Source organism: Danio rerio, chromosome 4, assembly GCF_052040795.2.
Source record: "Danio rerio strain M-AB ecotype USA chromosome 4, GRCz13ab, whole genome shotgun sequence".
Classification (NCBI taxonomy): domain Eukaryota; kingdom Metazoa; phylum Chordata; class Actinopteri; order Cypriniformes; family Danionidae; genus Danio; species Danio rerio.
The window spans coordinates 76,185,001-76,205,000 of NC_141024.2; the positions used below are offsets into that span (position 1 = coordinate 76,185,001).

The 20,000-nt window shown below is 39.3% G+C and overlaps 4 protein-coding genes across 13 annotated transcripts in view; 1 reads left to right on the forward strand and 3 right to left on the reverse strand.

The window, feature by feature from the left end:
• LOC100330321 (uncharacterized) overlaps positions 1–10,294 on the reverse strand; it is a 10,856-nt gene extending 562 nt beyond the window's left edge. For 2 of the 6 annotated variants that reach the window (XR_015484116.1, XM_087250123.1), the window contains exons 1-4: positions 10,221–10,294; positions 6,319–6,457; positions 5,731–5,872; positions 1–1,626 (exon numbers count right to left, since the gene is read on the reverse strand). The exon at positions 1–1,626 is cut by the window's left edge. Coding sequence is in view for 4 of the 6 variants with exons in the window: in XM_087250123.1 (XP_087106249.1) it covers positions 437–1,626; positions 5,731–5,857 (1,317 nt within the window). In the remaining 2 variants the exon portion in view is untranslated. Of the gene's footprint in view, positions 1,627–5,730; positions 6,034–6,202; positions 6,458–10,220 lie in introns of all 6 variants that reach the window. The other 4 variants (XR_015484115.1, XM_087250121.1, XM_087250122.1 and 1 more) reach the window with 3 other exon arrangements.
• LOC148682569 (uncharacterized) overlaps positions 1–20,000 on the reverse strand; it is a 1,090,975-nt gene that overhangs the window by 254,796 nt on the left and 816,179 nt on the right. The window lies entirely within an intron of this gene.
• Positions 10,953–14,808, forward strand: LOC100007471 (uncharacterized). Of its 2 annotated transcripts, XM_087250548.1 has the most exons (4): positions 10,953–11,134; positions 12,215–12,338; positions 13,939–14,142; positions 14,226–14,808. In XM_087250548.1, exons 3-4 carry the CDS (start codon positions 14,080–14,082, stop codon positions 14,688–14,690), a joined length of 528 nt encoding a protein of 175 aa, XP_087106674.1. In that variant the 5' UTR covers positions 10,953–11,134; positions 12,215–12,338; positions 13,939–14,079; the 3' UTR covers positions 14,691–14,808. The 2 variants fall into 2 exon arrangements, with proteins under 2 accessions (XP_087106674.1, XP_087106673.1); XM_087250547.1 differs by having other exon boundaries at positions 13,939–14,808.
• Positions 18,055–20,000, reverse strand: part of LOC137487286 (uncharacterized) — an 18,706-nt gene continuing 16,760 nt past the window's right edge. For all 3 annotated transcript variants that reach the window (XM_087250293.2, XM_088650933.1, XM_088650934.1), the window contains one exon: positions 18,055–20,000. This exon is cut by the window's right edge and continues 1,957 nt beyond it. The gene's annotated coding sequence lies outside the window, so the exon portion shown is untranslated.

Below are 20,000 nucleotides of genomic sequence, written 5' to 3' on the forward strand. Positions count from 1 at the left end.
AGCTGGTATCGAACCAGCGACCTTCCGCATGGGAGTCGGTTGCTCTAACAAAGAGGCTAAAGACCATGGCTTCCAGCCTCTGTCGCTAGAGCACCTTTAGAGGTCAGAGGAGTGAGGTTTATCGGCACAGCACTTACTAGCTGGCCTCTGCTACAAACGCAAAATGCACGTTTGGTGTGATCAGTCTCAATTAGCAACCTAGCTCCCAAGGTGGTGAATCAGTAGGTTGTGTGGACGAATTAGTGCACTAGTAAAGCTGTGGTCACACTGGACTTTTCTCCCCATAGACTTACATTCATACACAGGCCAAACAACACTTCAGATGTTTTACTGTGCTTGGTCCATCACACACATTTCTTCACCGGTCATTTATTCAGCAAGTGTGTCTCCGTCGTACTTTATGTACGTTTATTCTTACATCTGCATAACACAAGGTTTATCCGGCATGATCCTTCATGTGTCTGTGCAGGCCGGCGCGGTGTCTGAAACTCTTCCCACACTGGCCGCACTTGTAAAGTCTCTCTCCGGTGTGGATTGTCATGTGGACTTTGAGCATGACTCTGTCATTGAAGCCCTTTCCACAGTACGGACAGGTTAAGTAGTTCTGTCTGTGGAGTCTCCTGTGGGCATTCAGGCTTAGTTCATGAGAAAACCTCTTCCCACACTGCTCACAGGGGAATAACTTCTCCTTGATGTGAATCGTCATGTGATACTGATAATTCCTTTTGACCATGAAACCCTTTCCGCACTGACCACATTTGAAGGTCTTCTCTACGACGTGAACCTTCACGTGCCGCCGGAGGTAGCTCTCTCTAGTGAATCGCCTCCCGCACTGAGCACAAATGAAGGGCTGTGTTTCAGCGTGAGTGCTCAAGTGAGACTCCTGACTGTATTTAGATGTGAAGCTCACTCCACACACCGTGCAGGCGAAGGGTTTCACTCCAGTGTGAACTCTCGCGTGGATTTCGAGGTTTGCTCTCTGACTGAAAGACCTTTCGCACTGAGAGCATTTGTACTTCAGGGTGTGGGTTTTCATGTGGGAATAGAGGGACCCGTAGGTGTTGAAACTCGTCCCGCAGTGAGAGCATTTGTAAGGCTTTTCTCCGGAGTGGGTGTTCAGGTGATTGGTAAAGCTGAACTTTGAGCTGTAGCTCTTTCCACACTGCTTGCAGGTGAAGGGTTTCACTCCGGTGTGAACAGTCATGTGCCTGTTGAGGAGTCCAATCAGACTGAAACCCTTTCCACACTGAGAGCAAATGTAGCGCCTTGTTCTGGCGTGCTTTCTCAAGTGAGTTTCGAAGTCTGCTTTTTTACTGAAGCCTACTCTACACTCCTGGCAGGTGAAGATGTTTGTAATTTCTTCTCTTTCAGCATTTGCTGACGCAGCAGTCCTTTTTGACGCAGCAGTCCTTTTAGTATTTACTGATGAAGCAGTCCTTTTAGCATTTGCTGACGCAGCAGTCCTTTCCTCGATGTCTGATGAGGCAGTCCTTTCCTCGATGTCTGATGAGGCAGTCCTTTCAGCATTTGTTGATGAAGCAGCCCTTTCAGCCCGTATAGACTCGACTATAGTCATGAGATCAAACTCATCCTCCTCTTCATCTTCCACTTTGAGTGGCTTCAGGTCTAAAGTAAAAAAGACAAATACGAATCACATCAGGCAGATGAACAACACTTTCAGACAAGAATAAACCAGAGCAGGGTCGTCGCTAGACTCCATTTACTGGGGCACATGCCATGATGGCGATTTCAGAAAGAAGGGATGAAGTCATGTTGCTACATAATACAATTGCTAACATATAGATCAGGGGTGATCAACTTTATTTCTCAGAGGGCCCGAGTTTTACCAGACAGTCTGCTTGGGGGCCGGACCCCCAAGAAGAAAATCATTATGGTTACTGTTTATACTTTTTCAGTTTCATTACAAAACTGAAGGCATTTGATTCAGTCTCCCGTCACCTATACCACAGTCAACCACTAGGAGTGATAGATATTTTGCCTCGACTTAATTAGGCAACCAAGGCTCATTCTGAAAACCTAATCCCGCAAACGTTTCTGGAGACCGCGAAATACGACCTGGAAGGTACGTATTTTTGCAGTTATTGTTTTCGCGAATCAGCGAGAAATCGATGTGTGCGCTTTTTCGTATCTCGAATGTCTCTCGCGAGAGCCGTTCATGCTGTTCTCGCATTAAACCCACCAGAGGCCGCTGTTGAACGACTGGCCCTGCTGACCCATCCTCCTCCTTCCCCCAACCCAACCAGTTTTACCGATTGACCCACCCGCCCACTTACTTCCCTAAACCAAACCAACAATTTACAAAAGCCGTCCAGAAAAAGAAAAGTCCTCATCTGATTTTCAACACGATTTGAGACTTTACCACATTCTCACCCTGTTGTTCACTTGTTCACTTTACTTTTTGGATTCTGTTTTTGTCTTGCCTGATTTCTGGAACTGCTCTTCCCCAGATTTAAACCGGTTCGTCGTCATGGTCAGCTCCTCTCGGTGTCTCAAGTCCGCCAACGTACACAACAAGCTAACTGGACAAACTGGTTGCGGCGGGGAAGTAAAGCGATCAGCCGGTAAGCACGAAAAGGAACAGCGTCACACCGCCCCGTAGCGTTCGCTTAAAAAGTGAAATGCAGCCATACATACCTCCGGCTACATAAGTTGCGGTCTCCAGAAACGTCCGTTGGACTACGTTTTCAGAATGAGCCTGGGTTGCAATTAGGCTAAGTCAACTTTATTTATAGAGGAAATGACAAAAAAAAGGTCTCTTAACGAAGGTAAAATGGCACTCTCAAAGACCAAGAAACGCAAAGTTGATGTAGAAAACCGGTCCTTCAATGATGACTGGACTGAAAAGTACACATTTATCATGCCGACCTTCCGAAATGCGTCACCCGTATGCCTAATTTGCACTTCAACAAATAGGTGCCAATAGCCTAGTGGTTAAGCGCGCCGACATATAGCACCATGGTGCTCACGGCGACCCGAGTTCGATTCCCGGCTCGAGGTCCTATGCCAACCCTTCCCCTCTCTCTGGTCCTAATACTTTCCTGTCTGTCCTCCACTATCCTATCTCAATAAAGGGTGAAAAACCCCTAAAACATAATAAAAAAAGACAACTTTTCTGCTAGATTTGATGACTTCATTTCCAGGAATGTCATTGGATTTGACCAGCGACGAGATGATCCCAGGGTATCCATGATCTTGGACCAGGGCGTATCCTGAGCAGCTGCTGTGGTGGTCATGGGGGAGTGGAGACCATGTGACTGATTCCTGTGACGCTCCAGGGACAGACGAGTCTTCGCTGAGGTCCAGCTTCCGGCGCCTAGACTGCAGCTCTGCACAAGACTTTTGGCCAGAGGAGAAATAGTTGAGCCTGGTTTCTCTCAAGGTTCTTCAAATTCTTCACTTTCGCCAAATGGTGAAGTTTGTTCCTCGCCGCTGTTGCCACTAGCTTGCATGGTTCAAGATCTGTAGAGCTGCGCATGGATTCAGTGTTTGGACTCTCAGTAGTAGCCTGAGCTCATTTTGGGTATCTTGTCCTGATGACCCATTGAAAACGCTGGCTATGTATGTGCTCACCATGATCAGTTCAACCTACACCTTTTGAGGCTCTGCATTCTCCAAGATGAACTTGCTAAAAACAAACGAGAGGAACCGACTGTCAACGCAATCTTTGGGGGACTGTTTGCGCATAAGTCTGACAGCGGCCGAGCCTAAAGTGAAAACGTTGGTGTCAGAGGAGAAATGTGTGACTAGCCCGTTTCAGCATTGTGATTTGAGTTCAAGCCCACTTAACGTTTCATTGAATGTGCGCACAGTATTAGTGACCGGTTTTGTTCTGTTTGTTTACCATGCTATTTTAAGTTGAGCCAGATTGTTTTTTTAGTCCTGAGGAGTCTGCTAGTTTCAAGCATGTTGTTGAAAAAACTAATGTAAAAGTAAGGGCATGAGGAATACGTTTTTTTTTTTTAAACCTGTTTGAAACAATAAATGCTTAACACAGCATAGTCTGTTTGAGTCTGTCCTCATTTCGGAGTGTAGCATAAATACAGTCATAAAGGGGGGTTATTCTGACAAGTTGTTGTTGTTATTTTTAGTCGCTTTAATAGTGTGGACCGCTATTCTGTTTTTGATTTTCACAATTTTAAAATCCCGGATTGAATGGCTCAGCGGGCCGCCAGTTGATAATCGGTGATACAGATCTGTATTTTATGTATTATTTTTGATACAATTGTTATTATATAAAAATAGTAGCCTATTGAATATCAACATTTCCCAGAGATGGGTTGCGGCTGGAAGGGCATCCGCTGCGTAAAAACTTGCTGGATGAGTTGGCGGTTCATTCCGCTGTGGTGACCCCGGATTAATAAAGGGACTAAGCTGACAAGAAAATGAATGAATGAATGAATATCAACATTTTGCAAGGTGTTGAATTTAGGAATTCCAGTATCTTGATGACACCACACCCTTAATTAATCATTCTGTCCAAATGAACATGTTGGTAGCTGTGTATCACATTGGATAACAACTCACACTATAAAATAAATCATATATTCAGATTTGAAGACATGCAGAAAATTACATGTTCAATAAACAAACGGAAACTGCCAATCAGGAGATAGGAGGCTCAAGAGGTGTTGACAAAGAGAAGTGGGTTCATTTATCATTGTGTTTTCCTTTTTGGTGTTACAAGTCACAAAGCTTTACAAATAATTGTTAAAAGACTGTCAACTCATCCTGAACCATGTCTACTTATAGCTGTTCTTGGGATATTTAGTAATTTAGAGATGTTTAATAAATATGAAAGACAAGCCATGTTATTTGGTACGGTAATTGCCAAAAAGGTGATTTCGAGAGTGTGGAAAACTGAATCTTTGCCTAAATTTGGTATGTGGGGTAGAGATATCATAAACATGCATTGGAGAGGTTGAGATATATCAATAATGACAAATTGCGGATGTTTGATAAAACATGGGGACAGATATTAGAACACCTTAATGCATTGGAAGAAACACAAGCTAACCAATAACCCCTTTCAATAACACAGTGATTAAAGACTGAGTTTAACTGATATTCACAATTCATAATCTATAATATTCTTAATAATGTGCCCAAACTGTTATTTGACAATAACACTGTAGTCAGGATAATGCCTTTTTTTTGGTGATACAACAATGTTACTTTATAATTGCTTTTATTTATGCATTAACCTGACCAGCTAAATTATATTTTGCGTTCATGTGCATTTCTCCCTCTGTGTTCTGTCGTTCGGTTGTTCTGTCAGAGATTGTTTATTTATTTATTTATTATTTTATATATATATATATATATATATATATATATATATATATATATATATATATATATATATATATAGTATTTTATATGCATTATATTATATTGTAGTGTATTGAATTGCTTTTTTTTCCTGTATTTTGTTGCAGCAAAAAGCACATAAATAAACGTAAAAAAAAAAAAAAAAAGACTGTTAACTCAAACACCCTTTATTTATTATAAAACCATTTATAATCCTATTATTAAGATTGGAGTAGATCACCTTTTGAAAATTGGGGTATTTTAGCGGGGCCCCTTCGACCCTAGCAACGCCCCTGGTCTCCATGTGCAGTACAATCACTGTAACGAGGCGCTCATCATATGACATTCTCCAACAACATCCTTCATTAGAGTAGATCTGAGATTTTGAGAATGGAAGTTAACCTGTTAGCTGCTCAGGATCCTCATGTTTGACTCTGAATGTGTCTTCAGTCCTCTCAGGATCTTCCTGTTTCAGTGTGAACACGTCTGCAATCCTGATGTCTTCGCTCTCCTGTTTAATAAACGCCATCTTTATAATAGTGACCTATTTAAGAGATGAACACACAACAAAAACAATTGATGATCAGCCTCCAATCTTGTCTTTGTCACATATTAAGACGATGGCTACAGTTATTTGAGTACAAATCAACTCCAAGATGAAAATGTGAAAGGAACTGTCCGGCTCTAGACCAGCGGTGGCCGACCCTGTTCCTGGAGAGCCACCCTCCTGCAGATTTCAGTTGCAACCCATATCAAACACACCTGCCTGTAATTATCACATGGTGTTCAGGTCCTAATTAATTGGTTCAGGTGTGTTTGATATGGGTAGCAACTGAAATCTGCAGGAAGGTGGCTCTCCAGGAACAGGGTTGGCCTGTTCTGCAGCATAATCAAGAGTCCACCCCACCAATCGAATAATTTAAAAGAAGTAAACTTATTAAAGTAATTAAAGTAAACAAGATCAAATGCAAAATAAATAATCTAAACAACCAAATACAATCGTGCTGGAGGAGAGCGATCAGGCAGCCCAAGTCAACAACGCAAGCTTCTCTCGGGGGAACAAATGAGGAATCCTTTTATCATGGACTCAGGTAAGGGTCACCAGGTCTGCATCCAGGCCCCTCTCAACCTGTAACATATCCATGTCAATAATTATGAATAATTAGAGGTGGTATAAAGTAAAGCAGTCCACCTGCAACCCCTGGCGGTGGTTGATTCTATTACACTAATGTCAATCTGCTCTCTTGATATACAAGGCGATTCAAGGAGAATACCACAACTTTCAAAATCGAGAACTCTGCATCGGAGAAAAGGAGAGCTGAGCTCTTTCTGTTGACAATTTCAGGAAGCTCTGAAGTTCGACATTGAGGAACTAAGAGAAGGAATAACTGCAGCCATCCAAACTGTTACGCCTGACGCCCCATTCACACGCTTGATTGAAGGCGTGTCTTAAGTTGGGGCTGAAGCGATCGCCATAGAAGCGTCAGCCAATGAAATTCAGTCAGCAATAGGCCACGGTCTAGCTGGTGTATTTGCATACAGCGATCTGATTGGATGACGCTTCCGTCGGCGCTTGAAAAGTTGAGCTGGTCCCAACTTCTGTAGCAAGCAACGCCTCTGAAGCGGCGCCGACGGATCCACAATGCAGTTCGGCAATGCCTGACGTCACCCGTTCAAAGTGAATAGGAAGGGTTGAAGATGTGTGAACGGGGCGTAAGATGCTACAGAGAGTGTGGAGCGAGTTTGAGTATTGGGTTATGTCACTCGAGTGTCTGGAGTAGGCATGGGTCGGTATAAGATTCTGACGGTGTGATAACCTTAGATAAAAATATCACAGTATTGGGTTTACTGTTTTAAAGTCTGTTCTCTTTAAATGTCTGGGTAAAAACTACATTTATTTTTCACTTTGAACACAATATAATCTATTTTGGGCAACATTTAAAATATTTTGGTCAAATTTAAGACCATTTTAAGAGCATAATGAATGAAACTTCAGACTTGCACACGGCTGTTTTAATGGCCAAGTTATAACTTTAAAAAAAACATTCAAAACAAATGTTATAGTAAGGAAAATAATTAAAGCATATTAATAAATAAACAGAGTTAATAATTAATCTTTCTTAAAACCTGAAATATATTGTTAGTGATTGGATGGGTGTTGGCCCAATTGGGTATAGCTTTACATGATAAATGAAGACCCGTTTAACATGTTTAAGGCCTACAACACCATATGTCAGTGGAAGACTTTTTAAGAAATAAAATTATTAATTTTTTTGCCATTTAACTTCCTAGAGAATAGTGACCACATGCATGGACAGCACATGTTAGCTCTTAAGTGGCTGTTGAAAATACTTTAAATGTTTTATATCTTGTTACAGACACACAGTGTCATCCTGCAACTGTTTTGCAGCATACCAAATGTCCCAAACACTATTTTAACTGTCCGAAATCGGAGAAAAAATGTTGTTTTTTACTCTCTGATAGTCAAAACATGTTCAAAAAAGTATGTATAAACAGTCAGGAAAGTGTTTTATGGGAATTCAGACCACGAGTCCACATATATGGACATCATTATTCTCTTAAAGTACGCCATATCAAAACATGACACTTAGGTTTTTATTCTAATTAGGTTCCAGTCAGCCCAAATAGCAAAGCGAAATAAAAAATACATGTAGAAAAACAGCTTGGGCCTTAAGAGGATGAGACGTTTTCAGACCCCGCAGATACACATGACCGGATAAATAATGCTTCAAACACAGATTTCTTTGCCATTTAAAATAGCGTCTTTGAATAAGTTTTCTGCTGGAGATACCGCTGTCCTAAAAGCAACACATAAAAAATGTAAATAGAAAAATCTTAGGAACAGTAGCAGAAATAATTAGCAGTTTTAAAACCTTGACTATTCCAAAGCGAGGTATAAGTTGAAAACGGTCCCACGCCTAATCTGGAGGGCTCATATTGAACATCTATGAACTTGTTTTGTACTGAAAACAAACTTTGCTCAGTACTCTTCACATTGATTAATTACCCCGGCTTTCATCAGGTTTGTTTGATGAAATACCAATCATTAAAGTTGTGGTTTTCTCTTTGAATCACCCTGTATATAGCACACTGCAGTATGAGTGAAGGCTCACAGCTCTTGTCCTGCAAACGCTGGCTGAGAGGAAGGCCGACTGCTGCAAACGAATGAAGCATTATTATGTTATAAAGGCTGCTTTATTAAACAGTCAAATACTGTGTACTGGCTTCAAGACAAAGACAGAGTTAATTACGGAGTATTTAGTTATTTATTAAAACCGTTATGTTTAAAATGTGTTGAGGAAAATATTCATCTTTTAAAATATTGTAAAAATGATAGAAATTTCACAAGAGAGCTAAACTGTTGACGTCAGCTGTACATTTACTCCTCAACATTTCAAGAGGAGTGTTATTTGGAATGGAGCATGTTTGTTTTTCTTAGTTGCTCTTTGTATTCGGCCTGTTTACATCTTGAATATCTCTTAATGATTGAGATGTCAGTGCTGTTATACAGAGACTGCAGTTATTAAACAAAAGAAACTTTCATTCTGCCTCACATGTAAAGTTGTATGTAAAGTTGACATATATAAGTCGACAAGTGCCAAAAGATACTGTAGTGTGCTTTAGGTTTACTACAGTAAGCTGTGGTGTATTGTAGTATAATACAGGCCCGTAGCCGGTGGGGTGTTCAGGTGGTTCGAAAGACCCATCCTCACTAACAAAGTCCAGGATTTGGCCTCTAGGTGAGCTCATTTGTCTCATTTTTGACTGCTATGCTATCATAAATTGTGAAAATAACTCACAGGTTCGTTTTTAATTGTTCAAAAGGCCAAATTCTGACTGAGAAGAGTTGAATGAGTTTGTTATTTGCCTATAGACTGTTGCGTTTTTAATTCAAAACAAGTTTTAACAGATTGCTTTTTTTTTATGATGGATGATTCAAAAAGTGTATTTAAAATTAAGCATTGTTTCACATATCTTTATTTGTTTGTATTAAATGCTTATCTTATAACATTATTCATAAAGCTGTAATAACTTACAGTTTAGATGCACATTTGTAAACATACTTTGTAGTAAAATAGTATGGTGAGCATTTTGACAAAAACTGTAGGAAATGTTGATCATTTCACAAGCTGATCCAGCAAAGAGTAGTGCTTAAAATATCACTATAACATAGGATTTAAACCTCATAATTGAATAGAAAATAAGGTAAATAACTGCAAAAACGTCCACTTTTTGAGAAAAAGGAGCCACCGCTTCTGATACACCTGTAATTATACCATATAGACCATTTTGAAGGAACAAAAGCAACGGTCTCAGCGTATTTGCTTTTTCCCAATCTTAAATTCTGAAGCTTCCGAGAATCCAAAAAGAGCCACATGTTGACCAATAACACTATGGCAGCTGTTTAAACATTGTGTTATTATTACAGTTATGAAATAGTTTAATAACAAGCAGGAAATGTGCATCATCAACACACTGAAATGGTCTATAGTTTTGGAGAACACTACAGTATTGGGTCATCTGTTTATAGTGGAGCTACAGAGTTAGCTTATAAACTGCCAGAATCACCACAACAGATGAATTCAAGCTCATAACCACTACAGTATTTATTGAAAATCTCTTTAAGCTCGTGGAAATGACTGAGCTCTCCTAAACATACGCTGTGACCTCGACAGAACCGAGCCGAATACCAATATTGAATGATTATAATCAACTAATAACCAAATATATATAAATAATAATGTACATTTGTTCATTTAATTCAGACAAAATATCGTCCTGTACAGTTACATAAAGACATTTTAATCTACATCGTTTGTTTAGAACAGAAAGAATAGCGGGTGTCGATATAAACACTTTATAACGCTCACCTTGCAGATTCACAACAAACCAGGCGCACGGCACACTCATATGACGTCACATCGCCACGGCAAAATAAAAGCACGAACATGAGCGTCAGTACCTCATATTTTATTGCATTGTCAACATACAAAAACACTATGGTGGATGTTATAAATGATAAAGTGCTGCCAAACCAATTTTCATTGTATAAACATGTAGTTTTGTGGCTATTAAAAGAAGTTAAACGAACGTAAAATGAAACTTACAATATCCTTCGTTTGATTATATTCACTGTAAGTTTCAAATTCATCAATCTAAATGTAGAATCAGAAACATTTTATTTAGTGGTACTTAATGCAATTACAAACAAAATGTGTGTTTGTTTGTTACGTTTAAGATATATATACAGGGCATGTGGTTTATAATAAACTGATTTTAAACAGTGACCTTTAAAAATAGTAATAATACATAATAATAATAGTAAAAAAAAATAATAAATAAAAATATGACAAACAGTAACTCTATTATGTATATATGTTTGACTCGCAATAACTCAAACGTATCTAACAAATACACATTTTGTTTGTCTACTGAATAAAATGCCTCTGAATCTACATTTATATTGATAGATGTAAAACTTATAGTGAGTATAATCAAACGATGGATATTGTAAGCTTCATTTTAAAAAGTAATTAAATCGAAACCAACTAGTTTTCCGCGTGCACGCGAGCGTTTGTTTTGTTCTGGCGCTTGACGTCATCAGTGTGCGCCGCGCTCCTGTCTCAGCTGTCATTCTGCTGAAGAAGGTTGTGTGTTTTTAAGGCATTTAACTCGAATAAACTTTCCGACAGCTTATATATTTTACAGGCGATGTGACGGGAACTCCCTGCTGTTTAATACGACAGTGTGACTCCTGAAGCAGCGCTAATGAGCGGCGTTTACTGTGAGTCTGATACCCAGACATGATGATGGAGAAACTGCCGATGTCTGAGTAAACTGAGTCAAATGTGTCCTAAATGTATTCAATAACTCAAACGATTGCTCCAAAGAGTGTAAATACATTATTATATTTTGAGTAGTTTCGTTTCTAGTCCAGATATCTAAAAACTCTTAAAGCAAGAAGCGTTTTCTAGACAAGTTATCCAAAATAAAAGTTCATATATATATGAGATAAAATAAATGAATCATTTTATTTGCATTTTTTCGGTTTATTTACTGTCATGATTTGCATTTATACGACTTTTATCTCTTCTATGTCAACGTTTGGTGTTAAATTCAACTCTGCAGTTTAACAAAGTGACATTTATTAACATTGTAATCATTTGAAATAATATAATGTTTAAGAAATTATATGTATGGAGAATTTAGTACATAAAATCAATGAAAGTAGCACTGACATGCAGTTTATTACCTGTTTGATGCACTATAATCGACATTTATTAGACATACATCACTTTAATCTATTAAAAATATCAATAAAAATTCACTTTATTAAACTTTTCAATATTATAAGTAGTTAGAAAAGATCCAGATCACATAAATAAATGAAAAAATATGAATCACAAAATATGGAAAAAGCTCAATTTAAGGATTTTTAAAAGTGTGTATTTTCACATATGTTTGTTTATTATTCGGAAATATTCCTAAAGAATTATATTTTAAAATAATACAAAAGTAAATAATGTAGTTGTATGTGTTTGTGTAGTTTGTATGTTTGAATGTATACATCATAAACACTTACAAACACGCATACATTATCTAAAATACAAACGTTTATTTTGAATGCGATCAATTATGACTGCATTAAATATATTTACAGAAATTAGCAAGTTACTGAAAGCCCAATCCAAATTATAGCAATAATATAGTAAACTATTTAATGTCTGTGTTATTTTTATGATCTTTTTATTATTATTCCTATTTTCAAGTGTTTTTTAAGGGAACTAGACCACTGATTGAGACACAGACAGAGGTTTAGTGTTGATTTCTTCTTGTTTGTGTTGATTCTTCTCCTCTTAAACAGACAGAGAAACTCCTGCTGAAGCGACTGAGCTCCACTATTATAAAGATGGCCTTTATTAAAGAGGAGAGTGAAGACCTGAAGATTGAAGACACATTCACAGTCAAACATGCTGAGCAGCAAACAGGTTGGCTTTCATTCTCAAAGAACAGCTTAGTCATTTGATCTTCATTCAAATCTACAAAAATAACAAACGAAATGAAATATGCAGCATTTAACTGGTAACTATTAACAATTAACTCCTAATATATAACATAAGTCAGAATTACTTTGCTTGTTTTTTAAATAGGAGGTTTGTGGCTTAGGTGAGTGTAAAGATCATTTATGAACATTTTACAGGCCGATTTCCAACACATTACTGCAAGAAAATGCAATTTTTCTTAGAGATTTAGTCTAAATGTCTAAAAATTATTAAATTAAGATGCGTTTTCTAGAAAAGCAAAAATATTGCCTTGTTTTCAGAAATATTGAGTCAAAATTAAGCGAGTATTTCTTTGAAACAAGCTAAATAACCTTGTTTTGTCATTTGAAATATGAACTATTAATTGCGTCTTCCTCAAATTCCAACGTTTCATCTCGAGTGGAAAATGTGAACACGATGAGAAACATCCAGTGACTTTGTGACTAAACTAGAGCGAATGATGCTTTACTATTTATTCTGCACACTTATGGCCTGTGAGAGGGGTTTGGGGTTGTTGTTGACAGATTTTGACTTTGTTGCCAGATATTCAGTAGTATTGTGTAAGACGTTTGATTTAAAAAATTTAATACAGCCTCAAATCAGAAGTTGGGACAGTATGGAGAACGCAAATATAAAAAGAAAGTAGTGATTTCTAAATTTACTTCGACTTGTATTTCGTTGCAGACAACATGGTAATCTTTATTAAACATGCTCCTCAAGACTTGTATTGTTTTTTAAAGATGTTTAGGGACTGAATACACCAGGTGATGAAGTGTTCAGGTGTAATTTTGCCCCAAACAAGTCTTAAGATGAGCAACAGTATGAGGTCTACGCTGTTGCATTTGGGATTCAAAATGCGCCACAGATTCTGTATTAGAGACAGGTCAGGACTGCAGACAGGCCAGTCAAGCACCTGTATCCTCTTCCTCCTCAGCAGCATATTGTGCTCCAAACTGTGTGCTTTTCAGCATTAATGAAGCATCACAGAAGTGCAAGTTACCTTTGCCATTGCACTGACACAACCTCATACCATGATAGACCCTGGATTTTGGACTTGTTGCTGGTAACGGTCTGGATGATCCTTTTCTTCTTTGGTCCAGAGCACACAGCGTACTTCTCCCTAAAAAAACACCTGAGATACTGCTTCATCTGAGCACAGTACACGTTTCCACTGTGTGATGCTCCATCAAAGATCCCTTTGAGCCAGGAGAAGTCGACGGCACTTCTGGACACTGTTAACATAGGGCTTCTTTTTGGCACTGTGCAGCTTTCGCTGGTATTTGTGGATGTGACTCTGTATTGTGGTACTTGATAAAGGTTTGCCGCAGTAGTCCTGAGCCCATGTGCTGATCTGGCTTATAGATGAATGAGGATTCTTGATGCAGCGCCCCCTAAAGGAAATCGGAGGTCACGGTTGTTCAGCTTAGGCTTGCGCCATTGTTATGCACTGAAATTCCTCCAGATTCCTTCAATCTTAAATGCTGTTCTGCACTGCTGAAGGTGAAATCTCCTAAACATGTTGATTTGCTTCTGTTTCTCACCTTAGAGCTGACCTCGCTGAATGATGAGTGTGAAGATCTGAATGAAATTAAAGAGGAGGATCAGGATGGTCAAAACTCTGGTGTAGAAAAACCACCTGAAAAGGCTCGTTTTACCTGCTCCCAGTGCGGAAAGACCTTCCTTCACCATGGTAAGCTCAAAGACCACCTCAGAATTCACACTGGAGAGAAGCCGTTCACGTGTCCTCAGTGTGGAAAGAGCTTCAATAAGAATGGAAACCTGAAGGTCCACCTGAGGATCCACAGCGGAGAGAAACCCTACCCCTGCCCTCAGTGTGGCAAGAGCTTCTACCTGCGCATAAAGCTCAAAGTGCACATGAGGGTCCACACCGGAGAGAGTCCCTTTACCTGCCCGCAGTGTGGGAAGAGCTTCAAGCAGAGGGGGAACTTTGTGAACCACATCAGGATCCACACCGGAGAGAAGCCCTACATCTGCCAGCAGTGCGGGAAGAGCTTCCACCAGGACGGCGGCCTGAAGGTGCACATGAGGGTTCACACCGGAGAGAAACCCTTCACCTGCCAACAGTGCGGGAAGAGCTTCAACCTGCAGGGGAACCTTAAAGTGCACATGAGGGTCCACACGGGAGAGAGCCCCTTCACCTGCACACAGTGTGGACTGAGCTTCAGGCAGAAAATCAGCCTGAAAAGACACTGGAGGATTCACAGCGCAGGGAAAACCTTCAGTGTGGAACAACGACCCATAGTGTGGAAAGAACAAGACAGAAACCATCAAATCTGAATGTACTCTTCTTATTTTCATATGTATATAGCAGTGCTAGTTATAAACGGTGTATCCGTGCACTTCAATTGTTTGTAAGAATGAATTTGCCCTCATAAATTGTAATCAAAGACCAAAACCTCCATTTCTCCTTGAAACAAGTTCTTCAACTGGTCACATGGAATACCTTTAGGGTGGGGCTAGCAGTGCTTTAGGGTGGGGCTACTATTCTTTAGGGTGGGGCCATCTGTGCTTTAGGGCGGGGTTATTATTCTTTAGGGTGGGGCTATTAGTGCTTTGGGGTGGGACTATCATTCTTTAGGGTGGGGCCATCAGTGCTTTAGGGCAGGGCTATCAATTTATAGGGGGGCCATCAGTGCTTTAGGGCGGGGCTATTATTCTTTATGGTGGGGCCATCAGTGCCTTAGGGGAGGGCTATCAATATTTAGGGGGGCAATCAGTGCTTTAGGGCGGGGCTATTATTCCTTAGGGTAGGGCCATCAGTGCTTTAGGGCGAGGCTATTATTCTTAAGGGTGGGGCTATTAGTGCTTTGGGGTGGGACTATCATTCTTTAGGGTGGGGCCATCAGTGCTTTAGGGCGGGGTTATTATTCTTTAGGGTGGGGCTGTTAGTGCTTTGGGGTGGGACTACCATTCTGTAGGGTGAGGCCATCAGTGCTTTAGGGCAGGGCTATCATTATTTAGGGGGGCCATCAGTGCTTTAGGGCGGGGCTATTATTCTTTAGGGTGGGGCCATCAGTGCTTTAGGGCGGGGCTATTATTCTTTCGGGTGGGGCCATCAGTGCTTTCGGGCAGTGCTATCAATTTATAGGGGGGCCATCAGTGCTTTAGGGCGGGGCTATTATTCTTTAGGGTGGGGCCATCAGTGCCTTAGGGGAGGGCTATCATTATTTAGGGGGGCCATCAGTGCTTTAGGGCAGGGCTATCATTATTTAGGGGGGCCATCAGTGCTTTAGGGCGGGGCTATTATTCTTTAGGGTGGGGCCATCAGTGCCTTAGGGGAGGGCTATCATTATTTAGGGGGGCCATCAGTGCTTTAGGGCGGGGCTATTATTCTTTAGGGTGGGGCCATCAGTGCCTTAGGGCGGGACTATCATTCTTTAGGGTGGGGCCATCAGTGCTTTAGAGCGGGGTTATTATTCTTTAGGGTGGGGCCATCAGTGCTTTAGGGCGGGCTATTATTCTTAAGGGTGGGGCCATCATTGCTTTAGGGCAGGGCTATCATTATTTAGGGGTGCCATCAGTGATTTAGGGCGGGGCTATTATTCTTTAGGGTGGGGCCATCATTGCTTTAGGGCAGGGCTATCATTATTTAGGGGTGCCATCAGTGATTTAGGGCGGGGCTATTATTCTTTAGGGTGGGGCCATCATTGCTTTAGGGCAGGGCTATCATTATTTAGGGGTGCCATCAGTGATTTAGGGCGGGGCTATTATTCTTTAGGGTGGGGCCATCAGTGCTTTAGGGCGGGGCTATTATTCTTTAGGGTGGGATCATCAGTGCTTTAGGGCGAGGCTATTATTCTTTAGGGTGGGGCCATCAGTGCTTTAGGGCGAGGCTATTATTCTTTAGGGTGGGGCCATCAGTGCTTTAGGGCAGGGCTATTATTTTTTAGGGTGGGGCCATCAGTGCTTTAGGGCGGGGCTATTATTCTTTAGAGTGGGACCATCAGTGCTTTAGGGCAGGGCTATCATTATTTAGGGGGGCCATCAGTGTTTTAGGGCGGGGCTATTATTCTTTAGGGTGGGCCTATCAGTGCTTTAGGGCGGGGCTATTATTCTTAAGGGTGGGGCTATTATTCTTTAGGGTGGGGCCATCAGTGCTTTAGGGCAGGCTATTATTCTTTAGGGTGGGGCCATCAGTGCTTTAGGGCAGGGTTATCATTATTTAGGGGGGCAATCAGTGCTTTAGGGCAGGGCTATTATTCTTTAGGGCGTGGTCATCAGTGCTTTAGGGCGGGGCTATTATTCTTTAGGGCGTGGTCATCAGTGCTTTAGGGCAGGGCTATCATTTAGGGGGGCCATCAGTGCTTTAGGGCGGGGCTATTATTCCTTAGGATGGGGCCATCAGTGCTTTAGGGCGGGGCTATTATTCTTTAGGGTGGGGCCATCAGTGTTTTGGGGCGGGGCTATTATTCTTTAGGGCGTGGTCATCAGTGTTTTGGGGCGGGGCTAATACTCTTTAGGGCGTGGTCACCAGTGCTTTAGGGTGGGGCTATCAGGTTTTTTTAGGGGGGGGGGGGGGGGAAACGGCAATCTAAACTTTCGGTTTACGTCTAATGGAGGCTGGCTAGTAAGTGCTGTGCAGGTAAACCTCACTTCTGTCCTCTGAAGGTGCTCTAGTGACAGATGCTAGAGGCCATGGTCTTTAGCCTCCTTGTTAGAGCAACCGACTCCCATACAAAGAATCGTCGGTTTGATGCCAGCTCAGAGCAGGTTGGGTGCAGTGGGACCGACAGGCGTTACACACACGGACTTTAAAGTTGCCATGAATCTGAAGTTGCTGAGACTTTAATTTTAGTATGTCGGTGTACTTCCAGTTGAAACTGAATTCACTATGTACATAATCATAGTTGAGCAAGAGTGTATTGTAACTTTGCTGAGTGTGTAAGCTGCTGTTTATGCAGTGTTTTGTAATATTTATGGTGAATATATGTACATGTTTATTTTTATATGTTAAATAAAAGTGATTTGCATATATTGCCATATGTCACATTTATATCTGGAGGATTTGTCATGTTTTTTAATTATTAAAGTATTGTTAAAGTTATTAAGATTAATAGCAAGTTGTCTCTTTACACCCGTGTAAACACCTGAGTTCATCCTCTGAGTAAAAATGAAGACGTTTTAGAGAAAATCTGAGATTTCCAGAGACAGTAAGTGCCCCGACATGCAGAAAACAGCACTAACATCGACTACGTTTACATGGACACCAATAATAGACAATCCTCTGATTAAGAGTCGACCATGTAAATTAGATTATTGATGAATAAAATCTAATATATTACAACAATTATCTAGATATTTTACATTTCAACCGTTGACACAATGTCGTTAGTAAAATTTAGTTTTGCTTTTCATTCAAGTTTTGACACCGCTGCTTCATACCATCATCACACACATCCAGCACATTACTGACCTCCATCTTCTTACATGTAGAACTGTGCATTATACATCACACACACAGATGTTATGATTAAAGTTCCCAGACATTATCTGGTTCATGATTTATTAATGCTAATGTATTTATGAGTGTTGTAGTAATGTTCTTGCAAGCATTAGACAGAAATATAACATCAGCACTGTGTTTGTTTTTCTCCATCAGGCATCGTGTATCCATCATCAAGAACAGACATTTGACTAGAGATATGTTCAAAAGCTCTTTATTATCATCATGTTGTTAATGTTTCTCAATAAAATGCTCCTGAAGCAGAATATCATGTGATTTCAATCCACAAGACTCTTCAATACTAATCTGCAAACTGACACTGAACATCAGGCATCTTCTCGACTCTTCAGACAGCTGGATGCTTGAGTTTCTGTTCCAGTGTCTGCTGTAATTTCACCTTGGTCTTGGATGTTGATGCAATGATTTAATCAACATTTCTTTGTAAATTCAGACTCATTTCAACATGTCTTGATGCTGATAATAGATTAGGGCTGTGCGATTTGATTTGCGATTTAATTTTGTAGCCGAGATTCAGATCAATAATCTGTAAATCGTGGGAACAATTCTGCGACAGTTTTTGTTCAACGTCTGTGGCGTCTGAAGCGGCAGACGCCATCATCACGCTTGTTCGCGCTTTCCTATTTGTCTTCTTTTTATTGTGGGCGTTGCGCATAGTTTAGTTGTGTGATTCTGATTGGGCAGAATGAAAGTGTGCTCACTCAATTGGCTAGTAAGATGGTCACACACAAACGACAGTCACGCATTTGCTCTGGGCGAGGGAAATTCAATAATAATAATAATATATATATATATATATATATATATATATATATATATATATATATATATATATATATATATATGTATTTTTATGTTTATTATATTTTTATATATATAACATATAAATAATTTATAATATATAATAATATATAAATATATATAATAATTTATTATATTTAATTATATTTATTTATAATTAAATCATTATTAAATGAATAATTAATTAAATATTTATTTATATTAATTATATTTAATTATATTTATTATATATAATAATTTATTATATTTATATATAATTTATTATATTAATATTAAAATATAATACTTTATATATATTATATATATATATAATATTAAAAATATATATATATATATATATTTTTTTCTAATATTTTATATATATATATATATATATATATATATATATATATATATAAATAATATTAAATATATATATATATATATATATATATATATATATATATATATATATATATATTTCATATCGCAGCCTCTTGCGATTAACTGATCGAAATGTTTCAAATTGCTCTTGCGATTCGATCAATCATACAGCCCTATAATAGATATTAAAAAAAGTGTCTTACTGACAATAAATGTTCCTATTTTCAGGTGGACTTCAGTAAACATTGGGCTATAGCTGAATGAGTTTCCAGACACAGCATCATACGGTCAAATGACTGGAAGACTTGTTTCTGTGGTCTTTAAACTGTTCTGGCTTTAACTAAAGGACGCGAGTCTGGCGTGAGTGTTTTGCTTGTATTCGTAATCTAATCATGACAACACTATATCGTTAGAAAGCTCTTCTGAATACATATTTTACCATTTATCTTTTTTTTTTTGTTATGTAGGAAGAGTAATAGATTAAAACACAATTACTGTCAGTCTATATCCTGTGGGAGCATTTACGGTTACATTCGTAAACCATAAATATTATAGTCTAAACATAAAGCTGTCATGACTAACTAAAGCCTAATATTTTAAGTTTCAATATCTGTGACTGATATTCGACAGATATCACTGAGCATCAGTTATTATTCCTTAATTAGGATCCTCGTCATAGTCGTAATGCATTACTTCGCTACAGCAATCCACGTGTAAACATGTTTTTAGAGGCTAAATTCAAACCAGATACCACCAATCTACCCAAACTACTGTAGGATTTTGTCTACTTAACAAACATTGCAATAAAAGTATGAAAAAATAGAGTTCCTATACATCAAACATACATAAATAGAGGGCGCCCTTGTAATATTAATACACCGACTAAAGGCTCATATCAGCCCATAATACCAATATATTGGTCAGACTCTACAACAGGTTTCCCAAAGCGCCGTAATGCTGTG

What these genes read in the sequence shown, in the direction of transcription:
- LOC100007471 (XM_087250547.1), top strand. Translation starts at nt 12,260, where the DNA reads ATGGCCTTTATTAAAGAGGAGAGTGAAGACCTGAAGATTGAAGACACA. An exon ending in ACATGCTGAGCAGCAAACAG is followed by an intron (nt 12,339 to 13,938) that starts GTTGGCTTTCAT and finishes TTCTCACCTTAG; the next exon opens with AGCTGACCTCGCTGAATGAT.